This window comes from Cydia amplana, chromosome 9 (genome assembly GCF_948474715.1).
Source record: "Cydia amplana chromosome 9, ilCydAmpl1.1, whole genome shotgun sequence".
Lineage (NCBI taxonomy): Eukaryota > Metazoa > Arthropoda > Insecta > Lepidoptera > Tortricidae > Cydia > Cydia amplana.
In genome coordinates, this window is record NC_086077.1 from 8010057 (window position 1) to 8035442 (window position 25386).

Sequence of the window (25386 nt, forward strand, 5' to 3'; positions counted from 1 at the left end):
TACATCTGTCAAAAAAAATTAAACGTATATTATCGTTTGTTTGTTGCAAAGTAATCCCATTTGCTTAATTATGAGTATATTATTGAGCTCAATCTTATTATTTATAAGTTTATTTCTATATACCCTTAAAAATGTCGTGTACACAAGTCTGACAAATATGCGGGAAGTTTAGTACGAAGTACGAATGAAAAAACACCTATGCAATTCCATTTATATTATTTAAGACACTGTTTTAGTCGCTGAAGGTATAGTTTTTTTCATTAAATTCCGACGTTGCAGGAGCATGACAGCTCTTGAGCATACTGGTGCCTTAAGTCTTAAAACTGAACAGAATTGTTATTGATTATAATTATTGTAAATATTACTCTTTTATTTTTAAGCAAACGAGTTGACAATATTTTAAACTATTGCAATGAGCTCAATCCAGCTAGCAGAATATGTTTTATGGAAGTCCATTAAACAAAAACGCGAAGATGAATACGAAAATCCGGAATCACTGTATTCATTAAGAAAATCGTATGTTTATAATTATTATAATATGGAGCTCTTTATATAAGTAATTTGGAAATATGTATTTTAAAGAGCAGTTTGCATTTGTAATGGGTTTGTTTCTTTGTTCTAGTGACGAGATTGTATTTCCGAATGAGATGATTTGCAGAGTCTGCACTAGCCCTGCCGACATACCTATCACAGGCAAAATTGATGGAATTAATATTTCGAGTGCAATTAGAACTGTATCTTACATTTGGGTGAGTGGAAGTTCATTTTGTTGTCAAAACTTTTTTAACGAATATACCTATTGATTAAAAATAATACTTTTAGATAAGCAGTACAGATTCTTACCCGAAATATATCTGTAAGAACTGCTTAGAAGAACTGAGAGTTGCCTTGGCCTTTAAGAAAAAATGTGAGGCTTCAGATTCATTGTTTCGCCAAACACAAACCAGAAAAGCTTGTGAGTATACCTTTTTATGTAATTTGGTGGTCTCCCAATTTTCTATCTCCACAATTCTAACATTGACTTCGTATGCTTAGACAACTATGCCGCCTCAATCGTGAAGCATGATTTCTCCCAAATCATTAATCAAATGATGGAAAGAAGATCCAGCCGGCTTGCTATTAAGAGAGAACATGGGAGGAGTAAAAGTAAGAAAGTCAATGCGTGGGGTCTTAGAGAAACCGATGTAGGAATTAAAGACACACCTATGAAAATAATAAAATGCCAAAGGTGTGACCTCACATTTGATTCAAAGGTTAGTTTCTTTAATTTGTAATATTAAATTAGCGCTAGTTAGTTTAAATTACTTAGCTCATTACTCTTAAAGTAGAGCTACACATGTTGTAACATCCTTCATTAAATCAAATGTGAACTGTAAGTTTAAATGGTTGCAGGATTCGTTGAAAGAGCACCGTCTTAAGGAAATTTGCATTTGTCCTCCTTGTCCAATATGTGGTAAACTTGTCTCCAACTTGGGAAGACACAAGAAAACTGTACATATGCGGACTGAGAAGTACACCTGTCACATTTGTGGCAAAATATCCTACACAGCAGGGTCGTTGAGGAATCACTTGTGAGTTTAAATATTTGCACCAATATAAAGAGAAATTCTAAGTATTGGTAAAAGCTTAACACATTCACTACCAGACAGAAACTGCTTGTCTATAGCTGCGTATAAAACGACCTGCCCAGCGGGTTGTCTGCGGCATCTGAGCAAAGTTTACGAGCATACCTGGGTTCGAGGGTTCCTGGTAGTGAATGTATTAAAAAGTTATGCTTCAAGTAAGATACAAAACTCAAGTAATCCTCAAATATGGTACATAAACTTGTGTAAAGTGCCACAAGCTCACCAGCTTGTGGCACCAAGATACAAATCAGTATTAGTTAACGAATTAAAGAATATGTAAATAAATGATTGCAGGTTATTACACTCGGACAAATGCAATTTCCCCTGCCCATTGTGTCCATACAAAGGGAAGCAGCAGGCTTACCTAACTCTTCACATGAGAATACACACAGGAGAGAGGCCCTACTTGTGTTCTGAGTGTCCTGCAAAGTTCGTCAACCCGAGCAACCTGAGGAAGCATCAGCTGACACATTCTAGTAAAAAGTTTGAGGTAAAATAAAGTTGTATATGATTATATTCAATACTTATGTCTTCACATTGGAGCTGTATGTGCTTAAAATGTCTGGCATTTAACTATCAATCCATTTACATTGAGGAATACTGATGAGGAATAGGCACTGTTGCCATAAGATAAAAATTAAGGGTTATTTTGTAACCTCCTGATTATTCTCTTGACACATGTATTTTTGAATTTTAAGAGATTGGTGTTGTTAGAAAATTTGAGATATATAATTTATGTTACAGTGTAATAAATGCAAGAAACAATTCCGGTTAAAGAAATCACTACAGGAACATTATGACGCTGCCCATTTAAATGTTAGATACAGATGCACTATTTGCGGTCGCGATTTATGGACAAGGTAAGGTATTACTGTAAGATAAATGTTAAGAACATGATTGGAATGAAGAAAAAATTTAAGGGAGTATAAAATAACATTGAAAGGATATGGTGTATGCTGTTTGCTAAAATGGTTAAGTCTGGCATCCAAGTTGGGAGTTTGTATCTCACACGAGGCAGTTAATTTTTCCTTTGTTCAAATATATGTAATATAATCATTACTTAGTTTCTAAAAACACATTGGTGTAAAATAAATTTCTTTAGTTTGTTTATCATGTTTTCAGTCATAGTTATAGCTCCCCTCATTGCCCCATTTGAAATTCCACCCTGTATAAAATATTGTTGTTTTGTTTCAGGAGGAAACTGCTGAGCCATGAGTTAAGAGTGCATAACCGAGAAAAACATAAATTGTATGAAGTGCATAAAGTTGTCCTTAATGATAAAAATGATTGAGTATAATGTACACTATGCTCACAAAGGGCACTATAATTAGGACTAAATTACTTTTCGTTTATACATTAAAATGTATATAATTAAAATTATTTTGTTGTAACGAAGTTCAATGTTTATATTTAATTGTTTTATTCATTATAAAATACATTGAAATAAAATAATCGTCAAGTTACATGCATTTTTATTTTTGAAATAGGTATATGTATAAAATTCTAATAGATAAACACTTAAGACTAAAGATGTGAAGTAAGATATTACGAGTTAGCAACTTGTTTCAAAGGCCCCTCTAAATACTGTGCAATGGCATTAATTTTCTCTTTCAATATTCCGAATCCCACTGATTCTTTGGCATATAAGCACAGCAGTAAATTAGCTACTTGGGTAATTGCAATTTTTCCATTATTACAATCTACCAATATTAAGTGCAATTTGTCTTCTTTGAAAACATTTTTGCCGTTCTTTTCGTACGCAGACCACACGTTACTCGCAATGGCAGCAGTAACTCTGGCATCTTTGTCATTGTATCCAGAATATGCCAAAAGAGCTCCTTGATGGTTTAGCAACCTGTAAATAAAAAATATACCTATATAAATAATGGTTATGAACGATCAGCAACATAAAATGTCTTACATTGTGATACGTACAATGTGTTTTCTACTCCTCCCGTGTTTGCTTGGCTAAGGACCTGAGTCAACGCCTTTGGCTTTAACATTGCGATAATAGTAAAAGAAGGCCAAACACTTTTGATCGCTGTTATTTACTTATTTTATTTCAGTCAGAGAGCACTTTTCGAAACGAAATAATGTATCTGCATTAAGTTGTGTGTACTAAATAAACCACTATACTTTATGGAACAAAATGCTTCAAAACGATCTGTGAAAATACTGAAAATACCTAGTTGGTTTGACATTTACAAAATATGACGACGCTAATGACACTGACAGATATCTGATGCTACCAACATAAGAAATAAAAGGCTGCGTTCTAATTTTCGAATACACAACGCCGTAACACACTACCGCACCGCACCAAGGTCACGGTGCGCCGCACCATCCAGAAGAGAGATCTGTGTACGGCACGGCAGTGCGCCCGCCAAGTCGAGCGCGAAGCAAACACTGCCGTACCATCCTTTACTGGAACCATTTCGCCGCATTTTCAGGCCCCTATTTGAGAACCTCTGGATAAGACCAAAACGCAGAAATTTTCGTCATCCAGTAAGCTATAATCACATACTTAAAATCCAACATTTCAAGTCTGTAGGTCATTTAGTTCCGAAGTTAAGCAAAAGCAAAGTTTCGCATTTATGACACTCATTCACTCATGATCATCAGAATAGAACTAGTACTTCCCATAAACTCAGAGAGCTGAAATTTGGTACAGAGTTAGGGTTTAATGGCCACATAAAGGGAAAACCTAAAAATATTGCAATATCAGTCACGTTTTATAGATCTAAGAACTGCATAAGTAAGTTTGTAATCCCATATAAATATATTATATTACAAAGTTACTGTTGCAGTTCCTACAAATAGTACGTAAAGGTACACTACGATGTACGATGTGAGTATGACTGAAGATATGTTTAGTTATGATACGTGTATACATAGTATGGGTATGAGTACCCGAAAAGAAGGACTGCCTACAAAAACAGATGAGATCCCATCAAAAACATTACATGTAAAAAGGTGCAAGTCTCGCAACGCTTTTACTACAAAAAAGTTTTGAGATGTAATGTGAAACCAAGTCGGTTATTTTAATCAGTGCCAGGGGGTGTTAAAACCGTATCAATAAGATATCTTTAATTTTTAATACATATAATGACTTGGCAATCGCACATAATGCTTTACTCGTACCGTACGCTAGCGTTATGTTCAATTAGAATTATTTTTAATAGGTGACGATGATCCTTTTGTCATTAAGCAGCCGTGCGATGGCCAAGTCATTATATGTATTACAAATTAAAGATATCTTATTGATACGGTTTTAACACCCCCTGGCACTGATTAAAATAAGTAACCGACTTGGTTTCACATTACATCTCAAAACTTTTTTGTAGTAAAAGTGTTGCGAGACTTGCACCTTTTTACATGTAATGTTTTTGATGGGATACCTCTTTCTAGCTCTCGCTTATGGATGCGAATCAGCAAGGTCGCGGTGCGGTGCGGTAGTGTGTTATGGCTATAATGGAATTTATATAATACATTAGTAGCGACCCGCCCCGGGTGTGCATGGGTTAACAAATTATGCATAAACCTTCCTCCTATAAAAAAAAACCGCATCAAAATCGGTTGCGTAGTTTTAAAGATTTAAGCATACAATACAGATTACAGACAGACAGACAGCGGGAAGCGACTTTGTTTTATACTACTTTGTACGTAGTGATGATACAACTGGGCTTGCGATTTTATCTTCATATGCAATTAATGTTCTAAAAATCTTATTTCTAGTAAATTTTCATTACACCAGCTCGAAAAGGTTTCTTCCTTTCTTCCGATAAACGATAGCAATCATGCATTTTTCCCAAAAGAGTCAATTTTGAGTTGTTTTCAAGAGTAGTATAATAATTATATTATAATTCCCTATAATTATATAGGAAATTGTGTAAAGGCTGATACAATCCGTACACGGCGGCGGGAAAAAATTGAAGAAATTTGAACCTTATATAATTTTATTTTAAGTTCTAATTTCTTCAATAAAATATCTCGAGTGATCAACTTCTTCCCGCCTAGTACGAATTTAACTCTTCACCTTCAGAACAAATGAAATGTTTAGTTTAGATAAAATCAATAAAAAGCTTGTAAAGGAAACAACAAATGTATCAAAGAAAACAATACAGAGTTGAAAAAATATACATTTAAATTTTTATTATTTCATTTTCTTCTGCTTAATCAAATAATTTCTGAAAGCAACTTGTTTGTCTTTGAATGATCGTTTGATTTTGCCCTTAGCTTTATGTTTGACCATTTGATAGTTCTTAGTTTTCCTCTTTTCTCGGTTAGTTTTAGAGCAATGTATATTCTTCCTTCTATCTTTATAACCAAATTTGTCTCTTTCTTCCCTCCCTTTGAGAACTGATTCCCATCTAGCATTTTTATCATGCTTCCTCTTTTTGTGAATATTCTCAATAGCAGAGAGCTGGACTAATTCTCCAGACTCCTCTTCATCTTCTACAAAACTCTTGTTTCTTTTTATTCCACTCACATGTTTCTTAACCTGTGCAGCATCAATTCTCTTAAAATCTTCATCAGTGAAAATAGTATCCATTGCTATATTTCTTGCAGTTTCAACTTTCTCAGCAATATCTTCTTTATTTAACTTTCTTTTGGCTTTCAATACTTTCCTAGTGTTTGCTTCTTTTTCCTGTGGTTGGTTATCTTTGTTTCCTGCGTCTTCATCAATATCTTTTTCTTCTTCAACAACTTCTTCTTCCTCTTCTTCTCCATCATCACTATCTTCATCACTGTCAGATATATCAATTTCTGACTCATCTGAATTAACATCAACCCAATCATCATTATCAGACTCATTACCCTTTTTCTTATTTCCTTTCTTTTTCTTTTTCTCATCCTCAGTGATATCCTTCTTTTCTAGAAGTACTTCAGAGCCAGGTACATAGTCTTTAATGTCCATATCACCATATTTCTTTGTTTTTAGCTCTAAGGAAGCTTCAGTGGGCCTTCCCCTGTCTTTTTTGTGCAGAAGAGTAGGCATTGACTGTCTGTAGAGCTGAATGAGTGATCTGGCAGCCATCATAACAGATTTTTCTTTGTAGTTTTTATACTGTACCAAATCTCTCAACAGGTCCTCTGTGATAGCCAGAGGACAGCGGGCACAGATCTCTCTTACTGCATTTAATCCAACGGCCATAACATCTGTGGAGTTCCTTTCTGTGATAAAATTATTTGCAATAGCCCTCATGACTGGTTCTATAATTTCAGCTGGTACCAGTTCATGGGATGCCTGAGCTGCAAACTGGAGTATTCTAGTGACTTCTCTCTGATGTGGCAGCAAGAGCCTTGCAATGAATGGATAGTAGTTAAACAAGAACAAATTGTGCAATCCAATAAGCCTTGAGATGACATCAAGGCACATGAGTTTCACTTCAAACCTTTCATTAGATGACTCCATTAATTTGAACAGTTTCTCAGCAAATCCTTGTGGGTTGTTAAGTAAGTGCAGTGCGGAGAAATTAAATACAGGAGCCTTTTCCTTCTTCTTTTTTAACTTCTTTGCAACTTTCTTCACTTTTTCTACCATCTTATCTCTTTTCCTTGTTTTTTTGTTAAATTTATTGGCAATCATGGTATCCCTCGGATCCACTTCATCCTCACTGTCCGAATTCTCTTCCTTTTCAGCTTCATCTCGGCCTAAAAAGAATTTTAATGAAGCAACCATTACCTTAGTAACTTTGGAAAAACATCCAATGTCAGCAATTATGTTCACTGTCTTCTGATCGTTCCATATATTCTTGTGATAAAGCTCTATTAAAATATCCAATGATAATTTTGCAGCTTTAGCATCAGAATTCCTCAGCATAGAAAACATAAAGTTCTGCAGTGTTGAATTAAATTTCATATCTTTATGCTTCATATTCATGTTCTTAATATCTGTTATGATATGAGTTTTTAAGAACTCTCTCAAGTGCTTGTCTTGATATTTCAGTAAGTTGAAAAACAGTTCCAACAAATCAAAAGGTGTAATGAAGTTTTTGTTTCTCAATAAAATTAAACATTTACACAATGCAAGACGCATATCATTGTGCAAAGTCGTGTTGTGACTTTTTAAGATATCAATTATTTTCTGAGGAAAATATTTCATGTCTTCCAAATAGCACTGGGCTACTTGAGCTAGGAACATAGATTGTTCATCTAATTTCTTGTTGTATTGCGTCGGATTAAGGTTAAATATCTCCAAAGTGGTTTTAAAATGAGCCAACTGCTGACTGAATTCTTCCTTGTATGATTCTGGATCCCTCTTGATTAGATTTTGCAGTTGCGTGAGGTTGTTAGGCAGCTGATTATTATGGCGTACCATTTTGAGAGCTCAAGTTAAATTTACAATAAATCACTTATTCACACCATTTGAAATAAACTTCTGAATCTTTTTGTTACGTCTTTACACGTGAAGTCACGTTTGTATTAAGTTTTCAGAAAACTAACCTCAAATTGATATCTGTCAAACGCTGCAATTCCACGTTTTAAATTAAGGCTTAGATAGTGTCTGTCTTTTGTTAAAATATTTCGATATTGAGTAAATTGATAAATTTAATTAACAATTTATTATTTCACACATTAAAAATATCTATCACGGGCATATCACGGGTCGAATCGTGATCTATGTAATGAATGAAAACATGGAATACGTTTTGATTATCTGTCTTCTCAAACAAGGACTCAAGGAGGTTCTGTCATTCAGCCACGTCATTTTCGCTTGATAGATGATAGTATACGCGGCGTTAAAAAGGAGTGCACTAAAATATTAAACCATGAATATATTCCGTTTACTTGGTGATTTGTCCCACCTTCTAGCTATTATTATACTATTACTCAAAATATGGAAAACGAGATCATGTGCAGGTACAATAAGATTCCACTTTGGGTAGTAACATGACCGGCATGCTCGGCGTTATGTTATGTTATGTGGAGTGGTCGTTGAAGAGTATTCGGTCACAATAAACGAATTGGTTTTCTGTCTATTTACAGGTATATCGGGAAAATCGCAGATACTCTTTGCAATTGTGTATTCGATGCGATATTTAGATCTGTTGACGACTTACGTGTCTGCTTATAACACTGTTATGAAACTGGTGTTCATCCTCGCCTCCTGCGCTACTGTTTATTTGATCTACGTCAAGTTCAGAGCCACCTATGACCATAACCATGACACATTCAGAATTGAGTTTCTGTTGGTTCCATGCTTTGTGTTGGCGCTGCTGATTCACCATGACTTCACTGTGCTAGAGGTGAGTCTTGTCAAAAATACCAATTAGCTTTAATGTTTTTTTTTATTAGAACTTAATATATACAGTGAGAAGATCATGGTATGTGTACCTATTTGTGGCTTAACTTAATCTGACATGGAGTTAACAGCTCATATTTTAATGGAAGTAGTAAGTATCTCTGACTGTTTGGTCAAATTATAATCATCATCATCTTCACCACCTCTGCCAAAATCACAACCTATTTAGAGTGCTGTAGAAACTTTTTTTGTGGAAAATATGGATTTCAACTCCAAAAAATGGGTGAGAAGACTTCATAAAGAGTACAATCTTCAAAAAAAAAAATACTGTATGAAGTTAGTTTAAATTATTTAAAATATATATCTGCACTGCATTCCAGCTTGGCTAGCACAGGAGTGGCTCAACAGTATCTTGGCCACTAGACTACCTGCCTTCTTTAATTAATGCAGTTAGAAAAAGGTGGGTAATCTATCTCGCCCCTCCTGTGCTAGACCTACAGAGAGATTTCAAATTGATATAATAATATTTGTGTCATTTTCAGGTCATGTGGACCTTCTCCATTTACTTGGAATCAGTTGCCATCCTGCCACAGCTGTTCTTAGTATCAAAGACGGGCGAAGCCGAGAGCATCACTTCTCATTACCTGTTTGCCCTTGGATCATACCGAGCCCTCTATTTACTTAACTGGGTAATTATTATTATTTGTTGCATACCATTATTCATCATCATCTCCTAGCCGTTTTCGGCCACAGCAACTGCTTTCTACTGCTGAGAGCGTTTTTGGTGCGCTCTCAGGTGAAATGAAATTTTAATGCATGCAATGGTTTACCATCTCTGACATATAATAAAGCTGTGATTCTTAGTGTAAGGTGTGAATAATATCATTAAGAACCAATGTGATACCGACAACAGCCCTTGTACTTGATGGTTTGGTTAGAGGTTGTCATAATACAATACAACTACAACTTACTGACACCCAAATTATTTATGAAAATTGGGGATACTTTTTGTCTTTGTTTTAATCAATAATCCTCCTGATTCAGACTTGAAATAATCCGAGAGTTGTTATTTTCTAAAAAAAGGAAATGGTACACTTGGTTATGTTTAAACGAGACCATGTGATATTTAAAGTTTATTTTACAAAATAATAATTGTTGTTTCTTCTAATGCCCTGATGGTTATTTAGTTATTTTTATTGGATTGTTTTCTCATGGTTTGAAGTCCCCACCCTTATTTGGATCCTTGGGCTGAGAATGATGATGAATTATGGTACTAATTTCCATAGCTATTCTACAATATTACTTGTAAAAATGAACACTGATTTACTTTGACAATACTGTAGTCATGTAGTGTAACTTGTAATGTTCCTATTAATAAATTATTACAATAGAGATAGATAAGATTAAAGATAAAGTCATTGACTGTGTATACAGAAATGTTTTAGCTAGATGCATTTTTCTCTAATTATAGTATTAGGTGTAGTAAATTGATACCAGTAAAAAAAATCGGACATTACAAACCGATTTATACTACGAGTGTTTAAAAAAAAACAGAATCTTTCTAAATCATCATCATAACTTCTAATCATGTTTCAAGAATTATGTCACGAGCAAGAAAGTGTTACATATAGCTGGTCAACCAAATCTTGTCAGTAAAAAAAAGGCGCGAAATTCAAATTTTCTATGGGACGATATCCCTTCGCGCCTACATTTTTCAAATTTGCCGCCTTTTTCTACTGTCAAGATCTGGTTGACCAAGTATATTTAGTATTTATATGCAATGATTGCAATTTCGTTTTCAGGTGTACCGCTACGTCGTGGAGGATCATTATGAGTTGATCGCTATAGTTGCTGGCGTCGTGCAGACTGTCCTGTACTGCGATTTCTTCTATCTTTACATCACGAAAGGTACACATATTTCGATTTCTGATTTGCATAATGGAGCATGTACTTAGATTTGTTCTATTAGAGCATCACACTGTTTAGTGGCTAAAGTAAGAACACTAAGCATGAAGAATTTGGTATATTGACCCGCCTCTTCCTATCTCTATCGCACGCGAATTATTATATTGCAGTTTGTACATGTTGCATGGGCGGTACAGCAATATAATTACGCGCGTGCGATAGAGATAGCAACAGGCGAGTCATGTACGAAATTCTTAGTTCTCAGCGTCCCTACATTAGATAGTGTAGAGCAGTTTTTGATCTATCATTGATAAGGATATTTTTTCCCCTTACTTCCCCCCGTTTATAAAGGGAAGAAATGTTTTGTTGAACTCGCCAACCACCCTGGGGGGTGTTGTGTGAATCATGTGCCTGAACCTTGTAAGGCCCACCATACAAAGTTTTCCTATTTTTAATTTGAACCTTGTAGGACAATGTTTTTCAAACTGTGGGTCGTGACCAATTGGGATGATTTTTTCGTTTGTATGACCAAGTAATGAAACAAAAGAAATGCTACTTTATTTGGTTTATGAAAGGTTCTCACTAGATTGAAACAGAGATCATTGTAAATTTGTAATGCACATTTTTTCAAAAATCACAAACTTGGGGCACGATTTTTTCTTAGACTTAACACATTTTATACAGACAATTAATGTTAAATGTTTTATAATTATAATATAAATAAACAAAACATTAGGATATTCATGCTAGAAGTAGGTATAAATTTAAGTAAAATAGGCTTTTACCTTTACAGCCTTTACTGGGATTCGAGCTTACAACTTCCACTTATACATAGACAGGGGTCACTGCGAACTAGTGTTGTGAATAACGCTCATTTCGAGGCTTAAAGACTCGAACCCTTAAGACTCTTGAGGCTTAACGCCTCAAAGGCGGCAAAGACGATTTCTTACATCCATACGCGTAAAATAAACAAATACAATTCTCAAATATAGTCGAGTCTTGTGGGCTCGAGTCTTTAAGCCTAAAAATAAGCGTTATCCACAACACTTCTACGAACCCAGGGGCCGGCAAACTTGAGAAGAGCCTACCGCAGTAGAAGTCAATGGTTTTAGGAATCTCAAAGAGCCGCTTACGTTGTTTTCAGTGTTCTAATCTAAGAACTCTTAGTGTTAATTTTTTAGGCGGGTTTAAGAGCCGTAATCGTACCCGCATATCTCCGTTTGCCGACCCCTGAACTAGGTTGTGAAGGCGGTTCATTATTCCACTTTACGTTAATATCACTTCAAGCAGTGTCACAGAATAAATAATAGTACTACCGTACAGAAAATAGACACTTCCTACAAAACCGAAGTTTGACAGCGATTCAAGGTCGAATCATGATATCTCTTTCTAACTTATGGAACTATCCCTTTCGGCTATTTAGGGTTGTCAAAATTCAAGCCATTATCTTATCTGTGGTCGTGCACGCAAAGGGACGTCAAGTGGTGTCAATCCTAATAATTGCTCGGAGCAATGCTGAGCCGAACGGAGCCGAGTTTTCCCGAAGTCAGGAGTGTCTCCCCACTGGCAGTGTCTAGAATGACTTTATAGCTCTTTAGTTATTTACTTAACCCTCTTTTGTCTTTTTACAGTTCTCAAAGGAAAGAAGCTGCAGCTGCCGGCTTAATGATGCAATAAAACTTTACACAGGTGTTGTGAAGGTGTTTTTATAAGCCAATAATTTACCTAAGATCTAGATATACAACCATTGTCAGTATACTTGTGGAAATGTTGATTACTGAAACCAATTATGTGTGAGGAATTTTATACTTAATTATTATTACTGTTTATTATAATTTGCGTAATTTGATCAGTATAATGTAACGAGAGCGGTATATTGAAACTTGGCTGAATACAATATTTTTATGTTAATAAAATTATTAACACAGATCAAGATTGATTGCGTTAGTTATTTGAACTGTTTCTTAAAGCTTATTATAGATGAATTTTATCGTATGTATTGCATAATGTAAATGATAAATCCCTATCCCGTATCCGTATATGCTGTGCCGCTGTTTATTTCAACAATTGATTGAGCTTTATCCGTAAACATTGCCCTACGGCAGCGGTCGGCAACCTTTTACCAGCCAAGGGCCACATCGTAGGTAACGAAGTTGACGAGGGCCGCACTTTGTTAATATTTATGACTAGATTAGACATTGTCGTTTGTCAATATTACATACAAAATAGCCAGGGAGGCTCGCGGGCCGCAAGTGACAGGTTCGCGGGCCGCATGCGGCCCGCGGGCCGCGGGTTGCCGACCGCTGCCCTACGGTATTTGACACCTGTCGTTATATAACCCGTTAAGAGTTAACCACAAAACTATCGTCAAGCCTCTATTTTAGCTATAAAACGGGAAATACATGATAGCGGTTAAGGCGTAGCACTACGAAATTTGCGTAGTGACTTAACTTGTAAAAGTAATGACAGTATTTTTCTTTTTAAAAGAAAATATCTTTATCACTTAAATCCATTCTATAACGATAAATTAAGCTTGACAATATCTATCACTGATAGATGGAGGGATATTGATCTTTATAATTTCCGCATGTAAATACTACTTACTATTATAAGTTTGCAAATTGTTTTCTTTGGAAGCAATAGTGAAATGATTTCTCCAGAATTCATGAAATCAAGGGCCATGTGCATTTTCAGTTTATAATAATTACTACCTAGTTACTATATTTATGAATGATATACTTATAACACTAGAATGAAATACTTGAACATGTTTACGAACTTACGGAGGCAAGCAATTAAGAGCGCTCCCACAAGGAAAGTCGAAATAATGCAAAATTGATGATATTCCTCGATGACATTCAGTACTTTACGCTCATTATTAGAAATAATGAGTACTTGTTCCAGTAAAAGCGTCTTCTTATCTTTAGGAATTACTTTGTAAATATTAGAAAAAGGACTTATTAAATTAGTAATGATTTTTTTTCTGATGGTCGTTTCCGAAAAACCACGTCTAGTACTGAATTGTCAGCTCGTATTTGTAAATGTTGAGAAGTTTACTCTGGTAAAGCTGGCTATTTTGTATTACTAATACCCTGTACTTTAGGAATTACTTTTGACATTTTTCCTAAATACCTTTTAGAAAGAGAAAATCCAAGAAAAACAAACTCAATTTTCTCTCCGAAACAAGTGTCAATTCCTACGAAATTCTACTTAATATCGAAGTAATTTTCATACTCAAGCAATCTGCAGCGTTTGCTTATACTGTTGGTATACATTAGTGTTTATGAAATTCTACTATAATTTTTTGGCAATTTTTTTAAAACGACTCTAATATTACCGATGACGCGCGGTCGTGAGCTCAGTGCCGCGGCAGAGCTTGTAGAGGTAGGACGTGTGTCGGTCGGCTCCGCACGTTTACAACGGCGTCGACGAGGTTTTTTATCGTTGTGTGCGGCAGGCGCCTTGTAAAATGCTATACTGTGTGCGTGACGCTGCGTGTAAACGGCGACTGAGAAACTTTGATCCTACTACTGTGTATTTGGTTTTATATAGTATAGTAATGCAACCGGACCGCATTAAAAATATTTTTCTACTCCAGCACTTAAATGTGTCAATTAAATGACTGACAGTGATATCTAAAGCAATGTCATTTGAATGCTTTGTCTATAGGCTCATAAGATGACTGCTAGCAGTCATCTTATGAGTATAATACAACTGCTTTATTTTTTTTAAAGATACAAGTTTCGATCATCCTGATTGAAAGAGGTATGTTTTCATTTACAATAATAACTCTTTTGTTTTTAAATAATAACTCAATTTTTTTTAAATAATAACTCTTTTTTTTTTAAATAATAACTCTTTTTTTTTTATAATAACTCTTTTTTTTTATAACTCTTTTTTTTTTAATAATAACTTTTTTTTTAATAATAACTTTTTTTTTTTTTTTTTTTTTTTTTTTTTTTTTTTTTTTTTTTTTTTTTTTTTTTTTTTTTGCAGCTGTCATAGAAAAAGTAATGTATGCAACAGCTCATAATTGGTTCTTAAAATTCTCGGGTCTTTTTTTACAAAACTCGACTACGTCTCGTTTTGTAACTTCGACCCTTGAATTTTAAGAACCCTTATTATATCACTGTTGCATAAACTACTATTGTAATGACCTGATATTTTATAGGTACTAAATGAAAAAAATGGCTGAATTCAAATGTTTTTGATGACATCTCAGAATATACATATATAGGTCCACATCCACAGTATAGGAGTCTGATGATGGAGCTGGAAGGTGGTCAACGGTACCAGTCAACCACGCAACTAAACCACTTCGTGTTTGGGCTCGTTTGATTCCTCTCAACGAGATCTTTGACACAAGATATAACTCAGGGTCTGATGATGGAGCTGGAAGGTGGTCAACGGTACCAGTCAACCACGCAACTAAACCACTTCGTGTTTGGGCTCGTTTGATTCCTTTCAACGAGATCTTTGACACAAGATAGAACTCAGGGTCTGATGATGGAGCTGGAAGGTGGTCAACGGTACCAGTCAACCACGCAACTAAACCACTTCGTGTTTGGGCTCGTTTGATTCGTCTCAACAAGATCTTTGACACAAGATAGTACTGAGGGTCTGATGATGGAGCTGGAAGGTGGTCACCGGTACCAGTCAACCACGCAACTAAACCACTTCGTGTTTGGGCTCGTTTGATTACTCTCAACGAGATCTTTGACACAAGATAGGACTCAGGGTCTGATGATGGAGCTGGAAGGTGGTCACCGGTACCAGTCAACCACGCAACTAAACCACTTCGTGTTTGGGCTCGTTTGATTCCTCTCAACGAGATCTTTGACACAAGATAAAACTCAGGGTCTGATGATGGAGCTGGAAGGTGGTCAACGGTACCAGTCAACCACGCAACTAAACCACTACGTGTTTGGGCTCGTTTGATTCCTCTCAACGAGATCTTTGACACAAGATAGAACTCAGGGTCTGATGATGGAGCTGCAAGGTGGTCAACGGTACCAGTCAACCACGCAACTAAACCACTTCGTGTTTGGGCTCGTTTGATTCCTTTCAACGAGATCTTTGACACAAGATAGAACTCAGGGTCTGATGATGGAGCTGGAAGGTGGTCAACGGTACCAGTCAACCACGCAACTAAACCACTTCGTGTTTGGGCTCGTTTGATTCCTCTCAACGAGATCTTTGACACAAGATAGAACTCAGGGTCTGATAATGGAGCTGGAAGGTGGTCAACGGTACTAGTCAACCACGCAACTAAACCACTTCGTGTTTGGGCTCGTTTGATTCGTCTCAACGAGATCTTTGACACAAGATAGAACTCAGGGTCTGATGATAGAGCTGGAAGGTGGTCAACGGTACCAGTCAACCACGCAACTAAACCACTTCGTGTTTGGGCTCGTTTGATTCCTCTCAACGAGATCTTTGACACAAGATAGAACTCAGGGTCTGATAATGGAGCTGGAAGGTGGTCAACGGTACTAGTCAACCACGCAACTAAACCACTTCGTGTTTGGGCTCGTTTGATTCGTCTCAACGAGATCTTTGACACAAGATAGAACTCAGGGTCTGATGATGGAGCTGGAAGGTGGTCAACGGTACCAGTCAACCACGCAACTAAACCACTTCGTGTTTGGGCTCGTTTGATTCCTTTCAACGAGATCTTTGACACAAGATAGAACTCAGGGTCTGATAATGGAGCTGCAAGGTGGTCAACGGTACCAGTCAACCACGCAACTAAACCACTTCGTGTTTGGGCTCGTTTGATTCCTTTCAACGAGATCTTTGACACAAGATAGAACTCAGGGTCTGATGATGGAGCTGGAAGGAGGTCAACGGTACCAGTCAACCACGCAACTAAACCACTTCGTGTTTGGGCTCGTTTGATTCCTCTCAACGAGATCTTTGACACAAGATAGAACTCAGGGTCTGATAATGGAGCTGGAAGGTGGTCAACGGTACTAGTCAACCACGCAACTAAACCACTTCGTGTTTGGGCTCGTTTGATTCGTCTCAACGAGATCTTTGACACAAGATAGAACTCAGGGTATGACGATGGAGCTGGAAGGTGGTCAACGGTACCAGTCAACCACGCAACTAAACCACTTCGTGTTTGGGCTCGTTTGATTCCTTTCAACGAGATCTTTGACACAAGATAGAACTCAGGGTCTGATGATGGAGCTGGAAGGTGGTCAACGGTACCAGTCAACCATGCAACTAAACCACTTCGTGTTTGGGCTCGTTTGATTCGTCTCAACAAGATCTTTGACACAAGATAGTACTGAGGGTCTGATGATGGAGCTGGAAGGTGGTCACCGGTACCAGTCAACCACGCAACTAAACCACTTCGTGTTTGGGCTCGTTTGATTACTCTCAACGAGATCTTTGACAAGATAGAACTCAGGGTCTGATGATGGAGCTTGAAGTTGGTGACCGGTACCAGTCAACCATGTAACTAAACCACTTCGTGTTTGGGCTCGTTCGATTCGTCTCAGCAAGATCTTTGACACAAGATAGTAGTGAGGGTCTGATGATGGAGCTGGAAGGTGGTCACTTGTACCAGTCAACCATGCAACTAAGCCACTACGTGTTTGGGCTCGTTTGATTTGTCTCAACAAGATCTTTGACACAACATAGTACTCACAGGGTCTGATGATGCAGCTGGAAGGTGGTCATCCCAGACACGAAGTGGTTTAGTTGCATGGTTGACTGGTACCGGTGACCACCATTCAGCTCCATGGCATCAGACCCTCAGTACTATCTTGTGTCAAAGATCTTGTTGAGACGAATCAAACGAGCCCAAACACGAAGTGGTTTAGTTGCATGGTTGACTGGTACCGGTGACCACCTTCCAGCTCCATTATCAGACCCTGAGTACTATCTTGTATCAAAAATTTTGTTGAGACGAATCAAACGAGCTCAAACACGAAATGGTTTAGTTGCATGGTTGACTGGTACCGGTGACCACCTTCCAGCATCATCATCAGACCTTGAGTCCTATCTTGTGTCAAAGATCTTTTTGAAATGAATAAAACGAGCCCAAACACGAAGTGGTTTAGTTGCATGGTTTACTGGTATCGGTGACCACCTTCCAGCTCCATCATCAGACCCTGAGTATCACCTAGTGTCCAAGATCTTGTTGAGACGAATCAAACGAGCTCAAACACGAAGTGGTTTAGGGGTCATCCATTAATTACGTCACACGTTTAGGGGAAGGGAGGGGATCAAGAAAATGTGACATGTTGTGACATGGGGGAGGGGGGAGTCACAAACATTGTGATGTCACTTTAGCCTCATCAGTAACCGAAAATTAATTTATATTTTTTTATTCGTTGTACAGTTCAATAATGAGATTTTGGATGTAACTTTCGTTGTGTTATAAAATTACTAATATTTATATGTCGGAGCGAGACACCAGAACGACATATTGCAGTGTTACAGTTCATAGCTTTAAACGCCTGTATAAAGTCGATTAGCAATGTTTGGCTACGTATTATTTGCTTGTAACGAAATAATAAAGTTGCGTAGTGAATAACGCCACCATCTATTGGCGTATTGTTGAACTAAAATGACAGGTAGAAGGCTTTGGAACGTCAAGATGTGTATCTTGAGTGAACGTAGGCACGAGCAGGCAATTTTGTCGTTATGTTGGTAGACTGGTCAGGCAGGTTTACCAACTTGAATTGGAGGCGGGAGCGGTTGGCTCCGCCGCTGGAACTGGCTTCCTTCTTCTTGATCGGACCGCGCTAGAGATCGGACGTTAGCCAAGCTCGTGCCTAATTCGCTACGTTCCTGAAGGCTTATACCTGAAGGATTATTCTGAAAGCTTATAGATTCTCACGTTCTTTAACCGTTTAGCTAAGTGTTTTATTCCAAGTGTTATTTTGATTTCTTATGTGCCATTATAAGCTTACTTTTGTAAAATAAAGAAACTATGTGTTGTTTTGAAAAGATGTGTCCCGCCGAGTTTGTTGCCGGGTTAAATCTTCTCGGGTCAGAGGTGTAGGGTTGGAGCCGGTGTAGTTTGACTTAAATAAAGATATGAACGATTTCATGTGATCTTTTTATTTTTATTGAATCCGATTCCATCGTAAGATCGTTTAGTTATTTTGATTATTTAGTACTGAAATATAGTAGACACTAGTATGGTTAACGAATCCGAATGTTTATTTCATGCACCGGTAGCATACCTACTATTTTGGCTGTGAAGTAATACATCGAGGTACCATGCCCACCACCCGCTATCAATAGCCCCACACAATTAGCCCCCCTCTCCCTCTTCGACATATATATCAAAAATATTTTTTTATTAAAAAAATTATGCCGAGTTAATATTGTCGATTTCGTTGAAAACAAAATTGCCTAAAATGTGACGTCACACCAGGGGGGTGGGGTTTGTCCTTGTGACCAAGTGTAACAAGGACGGGAGGGGTAAAAAAACCTAGAAATTCGTGTGACGTAATTAATGGATGATCCCTTAGTTGCATGGTTGACTGGTACCGGTGCCCACCTTCCAGCTCCATCAGCAGACCCTGAGTCATATCTTGTGCCAAAGATCTTGTTGAAATGAATAAAACGAGCCCAAAGGTTTAGTTGCATGGTTTACTGGTACCGGTGACCACCTTCCAGCTCCATCATCAGACCCTGAGTATCACCTAGTGTCCAAGATCTTGTTGAGACGAATAAAACGAGCTCAAACACGAAGTGGTTTAGGTGCATGGTTGACTGGTACCGGTGACCACCTTCCAGCTCCATCATCAGACCCTGAGTCATATCTTGTGTCAAAGATCTTGTTGAAATGAATTAAACGAGCCCAAACACGAAGTGGTTTAGTTGCATGGTTGACTGGTACCGGTGACTACCTTCCAGCTCCATCATCAGACCCTGAGTATCACCTAGTGCCAAAGATCTTCTTGAGACGAATCAAACGAGCCTAATCATGTTACTACATGGTTGATTGGTATCCGTGACCACCTTCATCATCATCATCAGGCTTCATCATCAGATGCTTAGTACCAGCTCGTTTCTAAACCCTCGTTGATACAAATTAAAGGTTTTATTATATAGCTAAAATAGTTTTACTATACAACCTATACCATATGCAATGGCGAAAAATGAAAATAAGCGAGTACCTAAGTAAGTACTTACGTATAATTTCTTTTTAGTAATAATGACCTACATAAGTATGTATATTTGCACTGGATTTAGTATTTTCGTACCAAATAACATTTTTAGGACTTTGATATTAAAGTACAGTTAGTGTTGTTATGGTTGATTTCAATATGCTTCACGATCGGATCAAGAATGTTTAATCCATCATTGTTAGTGCGACCGAGGGAAAATGCGGTGGAACGGATCGGCGTACTGAGCTCGCGGGGCCTGCCGCAGCGCGTAAAATACCTAAACTCGCTCATCCCCGAAAGGTAATAGCACTCTTAAACAAATTTAGGATAAAATTAACTCCGACTTAAACTCTTAAAACGTATGTGTACGAGATTTCGGTTTTATATTTCGTAACGAGTTAGGGCTTGTACTAATTATAGATCAAATTATTGTGTTTATATTTAACGCTGAGCTGCATTAAAAAGAACGAAAAGGTTTAGAGATCGCGGTAGTTTTCATCAAGTAGCTTCGAGTCTATTTTGGTATATAAAACTGGATGTATGAATAATTGAGTATTCATTTGTCTCGCTAGATAGACACATCAATTGTTCCCAATTTAATGGTATAATTGACGTAATTAACCGATTATGTGATCGAACGTGAGACAAACCCTTGGAGGATATAATCAAACGGAGACGCCATGTCTGTAATTTTCTGTACAAAACCGTCTGCCGATTTTTGCGGGGGAGGGGAACGTCAAATGTATGCGTAACGTAAAAATAGCCATGTCAGATAAACGTCAGTCCATACATTGTGTATGACCGTTGGCCGCCTATTTTCGACAGAGGGGAAAGCCTGTTAATGGCTACTCCGTTTAGTTGTATCCTCCAAGGACAAACCTGTTGCCAGCGGGGCAGCAATGGACAATTTGAAGTATTTTTTTGCACCTCAGTGTCATTCAATAAAACATTGTATGTATTGTCTCGCAATAAAATCGTATCTAAATAAATTTGAAAATGACAGACTTGGGTGTTTTTTTAACTCATATGATAGACAACCCCAGTTTAGATTAATAATCTTTTATTATTGTTACTCACTCTACTTTCTACTTCAATCTATAATTAATTACTTTTGAAACAAAAGTGCTGCATAAGAACTTAAATCAGCGATGTGTATTTGTTCCTGAAATGACAAACAGAAAAGTTAGAATTTCATTGGTTAAATGTATCCATATGATGAAATAAAATTGGTATTTACGTGGGTTGTATATGCAGTCGGCCACTTGTGCAAATATCTCCGGTATACTAATAAATTACAAATTTTCAACTAAAGAATATTGGTCTGTTTACCTTCAGAGTAGTGTTGCTGTTTAATAAATGCATGATTCCGTTTGCCAGTGTACCTTCACTGATCACGGCTGTGTACGCTACGCCCATGAGCAGGTTTTCCTTTATCTAAAATGAGAAAAATAAAAACTATTGAAACTAGGTTGATTTACATAGTTTCACTTATGCAGACGAGTTTATCCATCTTACCCGTGTTGTCCCGGATTTTGCCACGGCTTGTGGGAGCCAGGGATCTGCTTGCCAACTAATCTCAAGAATTGGCGTAGGTACTAGTTTTTACGAAAGCAACTGCTATCCGACCTTTCAACGCAGAGGGGAAACTAGGCCTCATTGGGTTTAGTTCGGTTTCCTCACAAAGTTTTCCTTCATCGAAAAGTTACTGGTCCTAAATATCAAATAATGATAAGTAGTGCAACCATAATAGCTTCTAAAAACCGATAGATGGCATGCGATGTGCGATACATTGCGGCATTTGATCGATCGAATGAATTTGTTCCTCCTACTTAGCCGGAAATTATTTAACCTTTTCGACGCCGTGTTAAACACAAAAGCTGTCACGCTGACGCCACGTCACCGAAGTGTCAGAATTGAAATTGAACTTTATGCATATGCACGTAGGTCTATGTTGCTCTGTGGTCTATGACCGATTTATCGGTCTTTGGCGTTGAACCTACGGTGCGGATATATCGGTCATTGGCGTCCAAAAGGTTAAAATCGCATGTCATTTGTTGCAAAGTCTGTAGAACCCCTAACTCTCAAGTGAATCGTGAGATTTGCGAGTCTGAGAAACATTGCTACTTAATTCTATAATGTCATATCTCTTTACCTGTGATTCCATTGATAAGGCAAAGTCTGGAAGCCAGGTGGATATTTTTTCTCCTTCCAATATGTTGTACAGCAAGATAGCTAATTCATTCAATGTTTCTTTATTGTCAATATCTGTAAGAAACAATCTGTTGGGCTTAACCTCGTAACTCTCGTAAGGCTCACCTTACAAAAAAAATCAATTTTTAATTTGAACGCTGTTGTACAGTAAATTGGGATGAATTTTGTTTGTTTTAAAATAATTTGTCAAAATAAATGCTATATTATTTGGTTTATGAAACGTCCTAATTAGATTGAAATAGAATGTACAGTCACCTGCAATAATATGTTACTCCTCGAAGGCCGCAAGAATATGTGACACGCTCTTATGGCTCGACAAATAAGATCGTGTCAGATATTTTTGCGGCCTTCGTTGTGTAACATATTATTGCGGGTGACTGTACATTCTAATGCACACAGAGCCTTATGAGGTTTATGAAAACTTAAAGATAAAAATTTGTCCTCTGATGTAGCTGTGTTCAAAACTGATGTGGTTTTCAGCTAAAATTCATTATAATTTATAATTATCATGTTATAATTTCTAATAAATTTAAACTTTACCTTTGTAGTCTAAGGCAAAGGATATTTTGTATGGTGCCATTTTCCTGTGAAGCCTCAAGTGGCTTTCAGAGGGGTTGTTCTGTCCATCCAACAGGAGAATAAACAGAGCACCTTCCAGAGTTGTGGCACAGCTGATACACAGCGCGTTTTCCACATCCTATAAAAATAGTTACATGTTTTCAAGCAGGCACTTTTCGTGTTCTTAGCTATAAGTACAGTACAGTCAATAAATAGTACCCTGGGCGACAACGGGTGGCAGAAGCATTCAACCAGCTGTGGGGATCCTAAGGAGACGCCTTTAACCAGCACTGGATGTCTTAGAGCTAATATTAGGGTCCACTCCATTGGCCTTTGCGTCTATTGCAGACGATTTATGGTGCAAATCGGAGAGACAATGACCTCTCCAGACTTAACACCGCCTGGGACGGAATTAAGGAAACGCAGGGATGCCCAGCACCTGCATTACCCTCTCGGCTTCACTGTCTTAACCCACAGGAAAGGCGAGCCAATACGTGTGGAGGCAGGTTGGCTGCAGGAATCTGCCGCTTATTTCAGGTTGGACCCTACTCGCGCCTTACGGTAACTCCATACCGGGATTTAATTTTGGAGTATCCTTCTCCTAGATGGATTGCAAGCCAATGCTAAGAGGTCCATCTCTCCTGTGACGAAACAACTTTTTGCTTCGTTTGTGGACTTAGTCGCCTCGTACGACACCCTTATCCCATGTGAGGGATATATAATATATAATTTTATTGTTTTAGATTAACATCTAATATTAATAATTGCAGAATTGTAATCTACTTACTGTGACTCTATTATTCAATGTGACAGTTTCAACCACCTCCTGGCCCCAGGGAAATTGAGCCACTATATCCACCTCAGTCATGTCATCCACATTCTTCATTTCATTTATGGAGAATAAACTTGGTGTGGTGGTTATCTAAAAAAAATAATCTTTCTTTCTACAATCATTTTTGAACTTAAAGGATGCTGATGTCTTTCCGAGTACCTTTTAATTTGAGGATGGATGTGTGTGTGTATACTCTGTCTGTTCAGTAATATCAGAGTTGAGTAAATAAAGAATACTGACAATCCCCATAGAATGCAGGTTGTAATGATATTAAATATTATTTTTGTATTTTAGTTTAGTAATGAAATAAGAATTTTAGGTAACAGATGTATAAAGTTAAAATACTAAAAAGGCATGCAAGGAATGCAGCATTGTATGGACATTGTCCGTCTTGAATATATAGTAATCTCAGTAATGTCAAGTAATGTTTACTTACTGAACTCCACCAATATTTCCGGAGACGTTGCCATTGTATGAAGTACTGCATTGCATCCTGTTTCGGTATGTAAAGTTTCAAATGCAGATTAGTTTTCTTTTCTGGAGCAAATTGCGAAAGACAATGTTGGACAGAAATGTCATGCTGATCCAGTTTGCAGTGGCTTATTACACCAAATGGAATAGCTTTATTCTTAAAGTCTTCAAAGTTCTTGTTTATCAATACAGGAAAATGTTTCGTGCTCTTGGTAGAAATTGCTTTTAACCAGTTTATGTAAATATTATTAGATAAAACTTTACTAGGTTTCTTAAAACCGTAATTAACATGGCTACCAGAAGATCCTATGATTTTGAAAAATTTTATTAAATTAATGACTCTTTGTAATTCAGTTCTCATTTTTTTCTGTTCTTTCTTCAACTTCTATTTCGTGCAGTGGTATGTTTCCTGGGGGTGACACAAAATAATCATCCTCCACTACAGTGGCATTTTTCAAAATATCTTTTTGGCAATTTCCTTGTGTTATAACATCATCTCGTAAATTTAAGTTCCTGAAATAAGGTTTTCATAAGTAAACTGCAATAAGATGTTTAACAAACTACTAAGTTAAATTATGGTCTCGAAACTTACTCCTCTTCTAGCACTGAGTACAGTGGTTCAACATTGTCCGTATTGATGTGAAGAATTTTATCAGCAAATGCTATAGAGTCCTCTAATACCTTCACCCCTTCGGCTGTATCACATTTAACTAGAGACAATCTTTCTAAAAGCGCTAAGGTGTTCTTATCAACATTCACTCTAGTACTCTCTTGTTTCTCTAAAGTATTCACCGGTGTTAAAGGCACTTTAGATGAAAAGGGTCTTAATGAAAGTCTTGAATTAATCGACTTGAATATACTGTAGCTTGTGAAAATCAGCCTATGTTTCATAGTTATGACAATGGAAGAAATAGGTATTGGGTACGCAGTTTCTCTCTCTTAACTCAGATTGAAATCTAAATCTGAGAATTATTATTAAATTTTTTAGAACTACAATCTACAATCCGTTCACAACCATTATGACAAAATGTCAGTGTCACTGTCATGTCGTGTGTCATATTTTCATTTTTAATTCGTTTAGGTTCATGTTAAAAACATTCCAGTAGAAATAACACTTTCTAATTTTAATGTTTTTTATTTATACTTGGTCAACCAGATCTTGACAGTAGAAAAAGGCGGCAAATTTGAAAAAAGTAGGCGCAAAGGGATATCGTCACAGAAAATTTGAATTTCGCGCCTTTTTTTTATTGCCAAGATTTGGTTGACCAGCTATATAATGCATTTTAACATTAAAAAATGATAGTTTGGTTTATAGGCAGATTAGACTCTCGCGCGAGCCACGAGACGAGCCGCGGGCCGTGCCACGAGACGCGAGTGTAAGGGGTGGGCTCGCGGCTCGTCTCG

The 25386-nt window shown here is 37.2% G+C and overlaps 6 protein-coding genes across 6 annotated transcripts; 2 read left to right on the forward strand and 4 right to left on the reverse strand.

The window, feature by feature from the left end:
- The first annotated feature begins 357 nt into the window (after positions 1-357).
- LOC134650693 (zinc finger protein 480-like) lies at positions 358-2950 on the forward strand. The gene is made up of 8 exons (XM_063505626.1): positions 358-516; positions 623-749; positions 823-955; positions 1036-1253; positions 1393-1571; positions 1920-2115; positions 2370-2485; positions 2820-2950. The coding sequence occupies exons 1-8, from the start codon at positions 413-415 to the stop codon at positions 2914-2916; spliced, it is 1170 nt and encodes a 389-aa protein (XP_063361696.1). The 5' UTR covers positions 358-412; the 3' UTR covers positions 2917-2950.
- Positions 2951-3079: 129 nt separating this feature from the next.
- Positions 3080-3698, reverse strand: LOC134650694 (ragulator complex protein LAMTOR2 homolog). The gene is made up of 2 exons (XM_063505627.1): positions 3561-3698; positions 3080-3480 (listed from the first exon to the last, which is right to left on the reverse strand). Exons 1-2 carry the CDS (start codon positions 3626-3628, stop codon positions 3171-3173), a joined length of 378 nt encoding a protein of 125 aa, XP_063361697.1. The 5' UTR covers positions 3629-3698; the 3' UTR covers positions 3080-3170.
- Positions 3699-5708: 2010 nt separating this feature from the next.
- Positions 5709-8062, reverse strand: LOC134651041 (protein SDA1 homolog). The gene has a single exon (XM_063506021.1). The coding sequence runs from the start codon at positions 7945-7947 to the stop codon at positions 5779-5781; it is 2169 nt and encodes a 722-aa protein (XP_063362091.1). The 5' UTR covers positions 7948-8062; the 3' UTR covers positions 5709-5778.
- Positions 8063-8324: 262 nt separating this feature from the next.
- LOC134651042 (ER lumen protein-retaining receptor) lies at positions 8325-12709 on the forward strand. The gene is made up of 5 exons (XM_063506022.1): positions 8325-8489; positions 8616-8875; positions 9414-9560; positions 10674-10779; positions 12408-12709. Exons 1-5 carry the CDS (start codon positions 8399-8401, stop codon positions 12440-12442), a joined length of 639 nt encoding a protein of 212 aa, XP_063362092.1. The 5' UTR covers positions 8325-8398; the 3' UTR covers positions 12443-12709.
- Positions 12710-20953: 8244 nt separating this feature from the next.
- On the reverse strand, positions 20954-24343 carry LOC134651077 (DNA polymerase subunit gamma-2, mitochondrial). Its single transcript, XM_063506063.1, has 6 exons — positions 23948-24343; positions 23467-23601; positions 22662-22818; positions 22063-22175; positions 21240-21344; positions 20954-21072 (listed from the first exon to the last, which is right to left on the reverse strand). The coding sequence occupies exons 1-6, from the start codon at positions 24341-24343 to the stop codon at positions 21016-21018; spliced, it is 963 nt and encodes a 320-aa protein (XP_063362133.1). The 3' UTR covers positions 20954-21015.
- LOC134651081 (glutamyl-tRNA(Gln) amidotransferase subunit C, mitochondrial) lies at positions 24186-24972 on the reverse strand. The gene is made up of 2 exons (XM_063506068.1): positions 24575-24972; positions 24186-24495 (listed from the first exon to the last, which is right to left on the reverse strand). The coding sequence occupies exons 1-2, from the start codon at positions 24871-24873 to the stop codon at positions 24333-24335; spliced, it is 462 nt and encodes a 153-aa protein (XP_063362138.1). The 5' UTR covers positions 24874-24972; the 3' UTR covers positions 24186-24332.
- Positions 24973-25386: the final 414 nt, after the last annotated feature.

Bases quoted from the DNA above. Each gene is read 5' to 3' on its own strand.
- LOC134650693 (XM_063505626.1), top strand. From the start codon at position 413: ATGAGCTCAATCCAGCTAGCAGAATATGTTTTATGGAAGTCCATTAAA. The intron at 956-1,035 runs GTGAGTATACCT...TCGTATGCTTAG, and splicing joins AACACAAACCAGAAAAGCTT to ACAACTATGCCGCCTCAATC. The intron at 1,254-1,392 runs GTTAGTTTCTTT...AAATGGTTGCAG, and splicing joins ACCTCACATTTGATTCAAAG to GATTCGTTGAAAGAGCACCG.
- LOC134650694 (XM_063505627.1), bottom strand. From the start codon at position 3,628: ATGTTAAAGCCAAAGGCGTTGACTCAGGTCCTTAGCCAAGCAAACACG. The intron at 3,481-3,560 runs GTACGTATCACA...TTTTATTTACAG, and splicing joins GGAGGAGTAGAAAACACATT to GTTGCTAAACCATCAAGGAG.
- LOC134651041 (XM_063506021.1), bottom strand. From the start codon at position 7,947: ATGGTACGCCATAATAATCAGCTGCCTAACAACCTCACGCAACTGCAA.
- LOC134651042 (XM_063506022.1), top strand. From the start codon at position 8,399: ATGAATATATTCCGTTTACTTGGTGATTTGTCCCACCTTCTAGCTATT. The intron at 9,561-10,673 runs GTAATTATTATT...TTTCGTTTTCAG, and splicing joins CCCTCTATTTACTTAACTGG to GTGTACCGCTACGTCGTGGA. The intron at 10,780-12,407 runs GTACACATATTT...GTCTTTTTACAG, and splicing joins CTATCTTTACATCACGAAAG to TTCTCAAAGGAAAGAAGCTG.
- LOC134651077 (XM_063506063.1), bottom strand. From the start codon at position 24,343: ATGAGAACTGAATTACAAAGAGTCATTAATTTAATAAAATTTTTCAAA. The intron at 23,602-23,947 runs GTAAGTAAACAT...TATTTTTTTTAG, and splicing joins GGAAATATTGGTGGAGTTCA to ATAACCACCACACCAAGTTT. The intron at 21,345-22,062 runs GTAAAGAGATAT...TTCTCATTTTAG, and splicing joins CCTTATCAATGGAATCACAG to ATAAAGGAAAACCTGCTCAT.
- LOC134651081 (XM_063506068.1), bottom strand. From the start codon at position 24,873: ATGAAACATAGGCTGATTTTCACAAGCTACAGTATATTCAAGTCGATT. The intron at 24,496-24,574 runs GTAAGTTTCGAG...ACCTTATTTCAG, and splicing joins TACTCAGTGCTAGAAGAGGA to GAACTTAAATTTACGAGATG.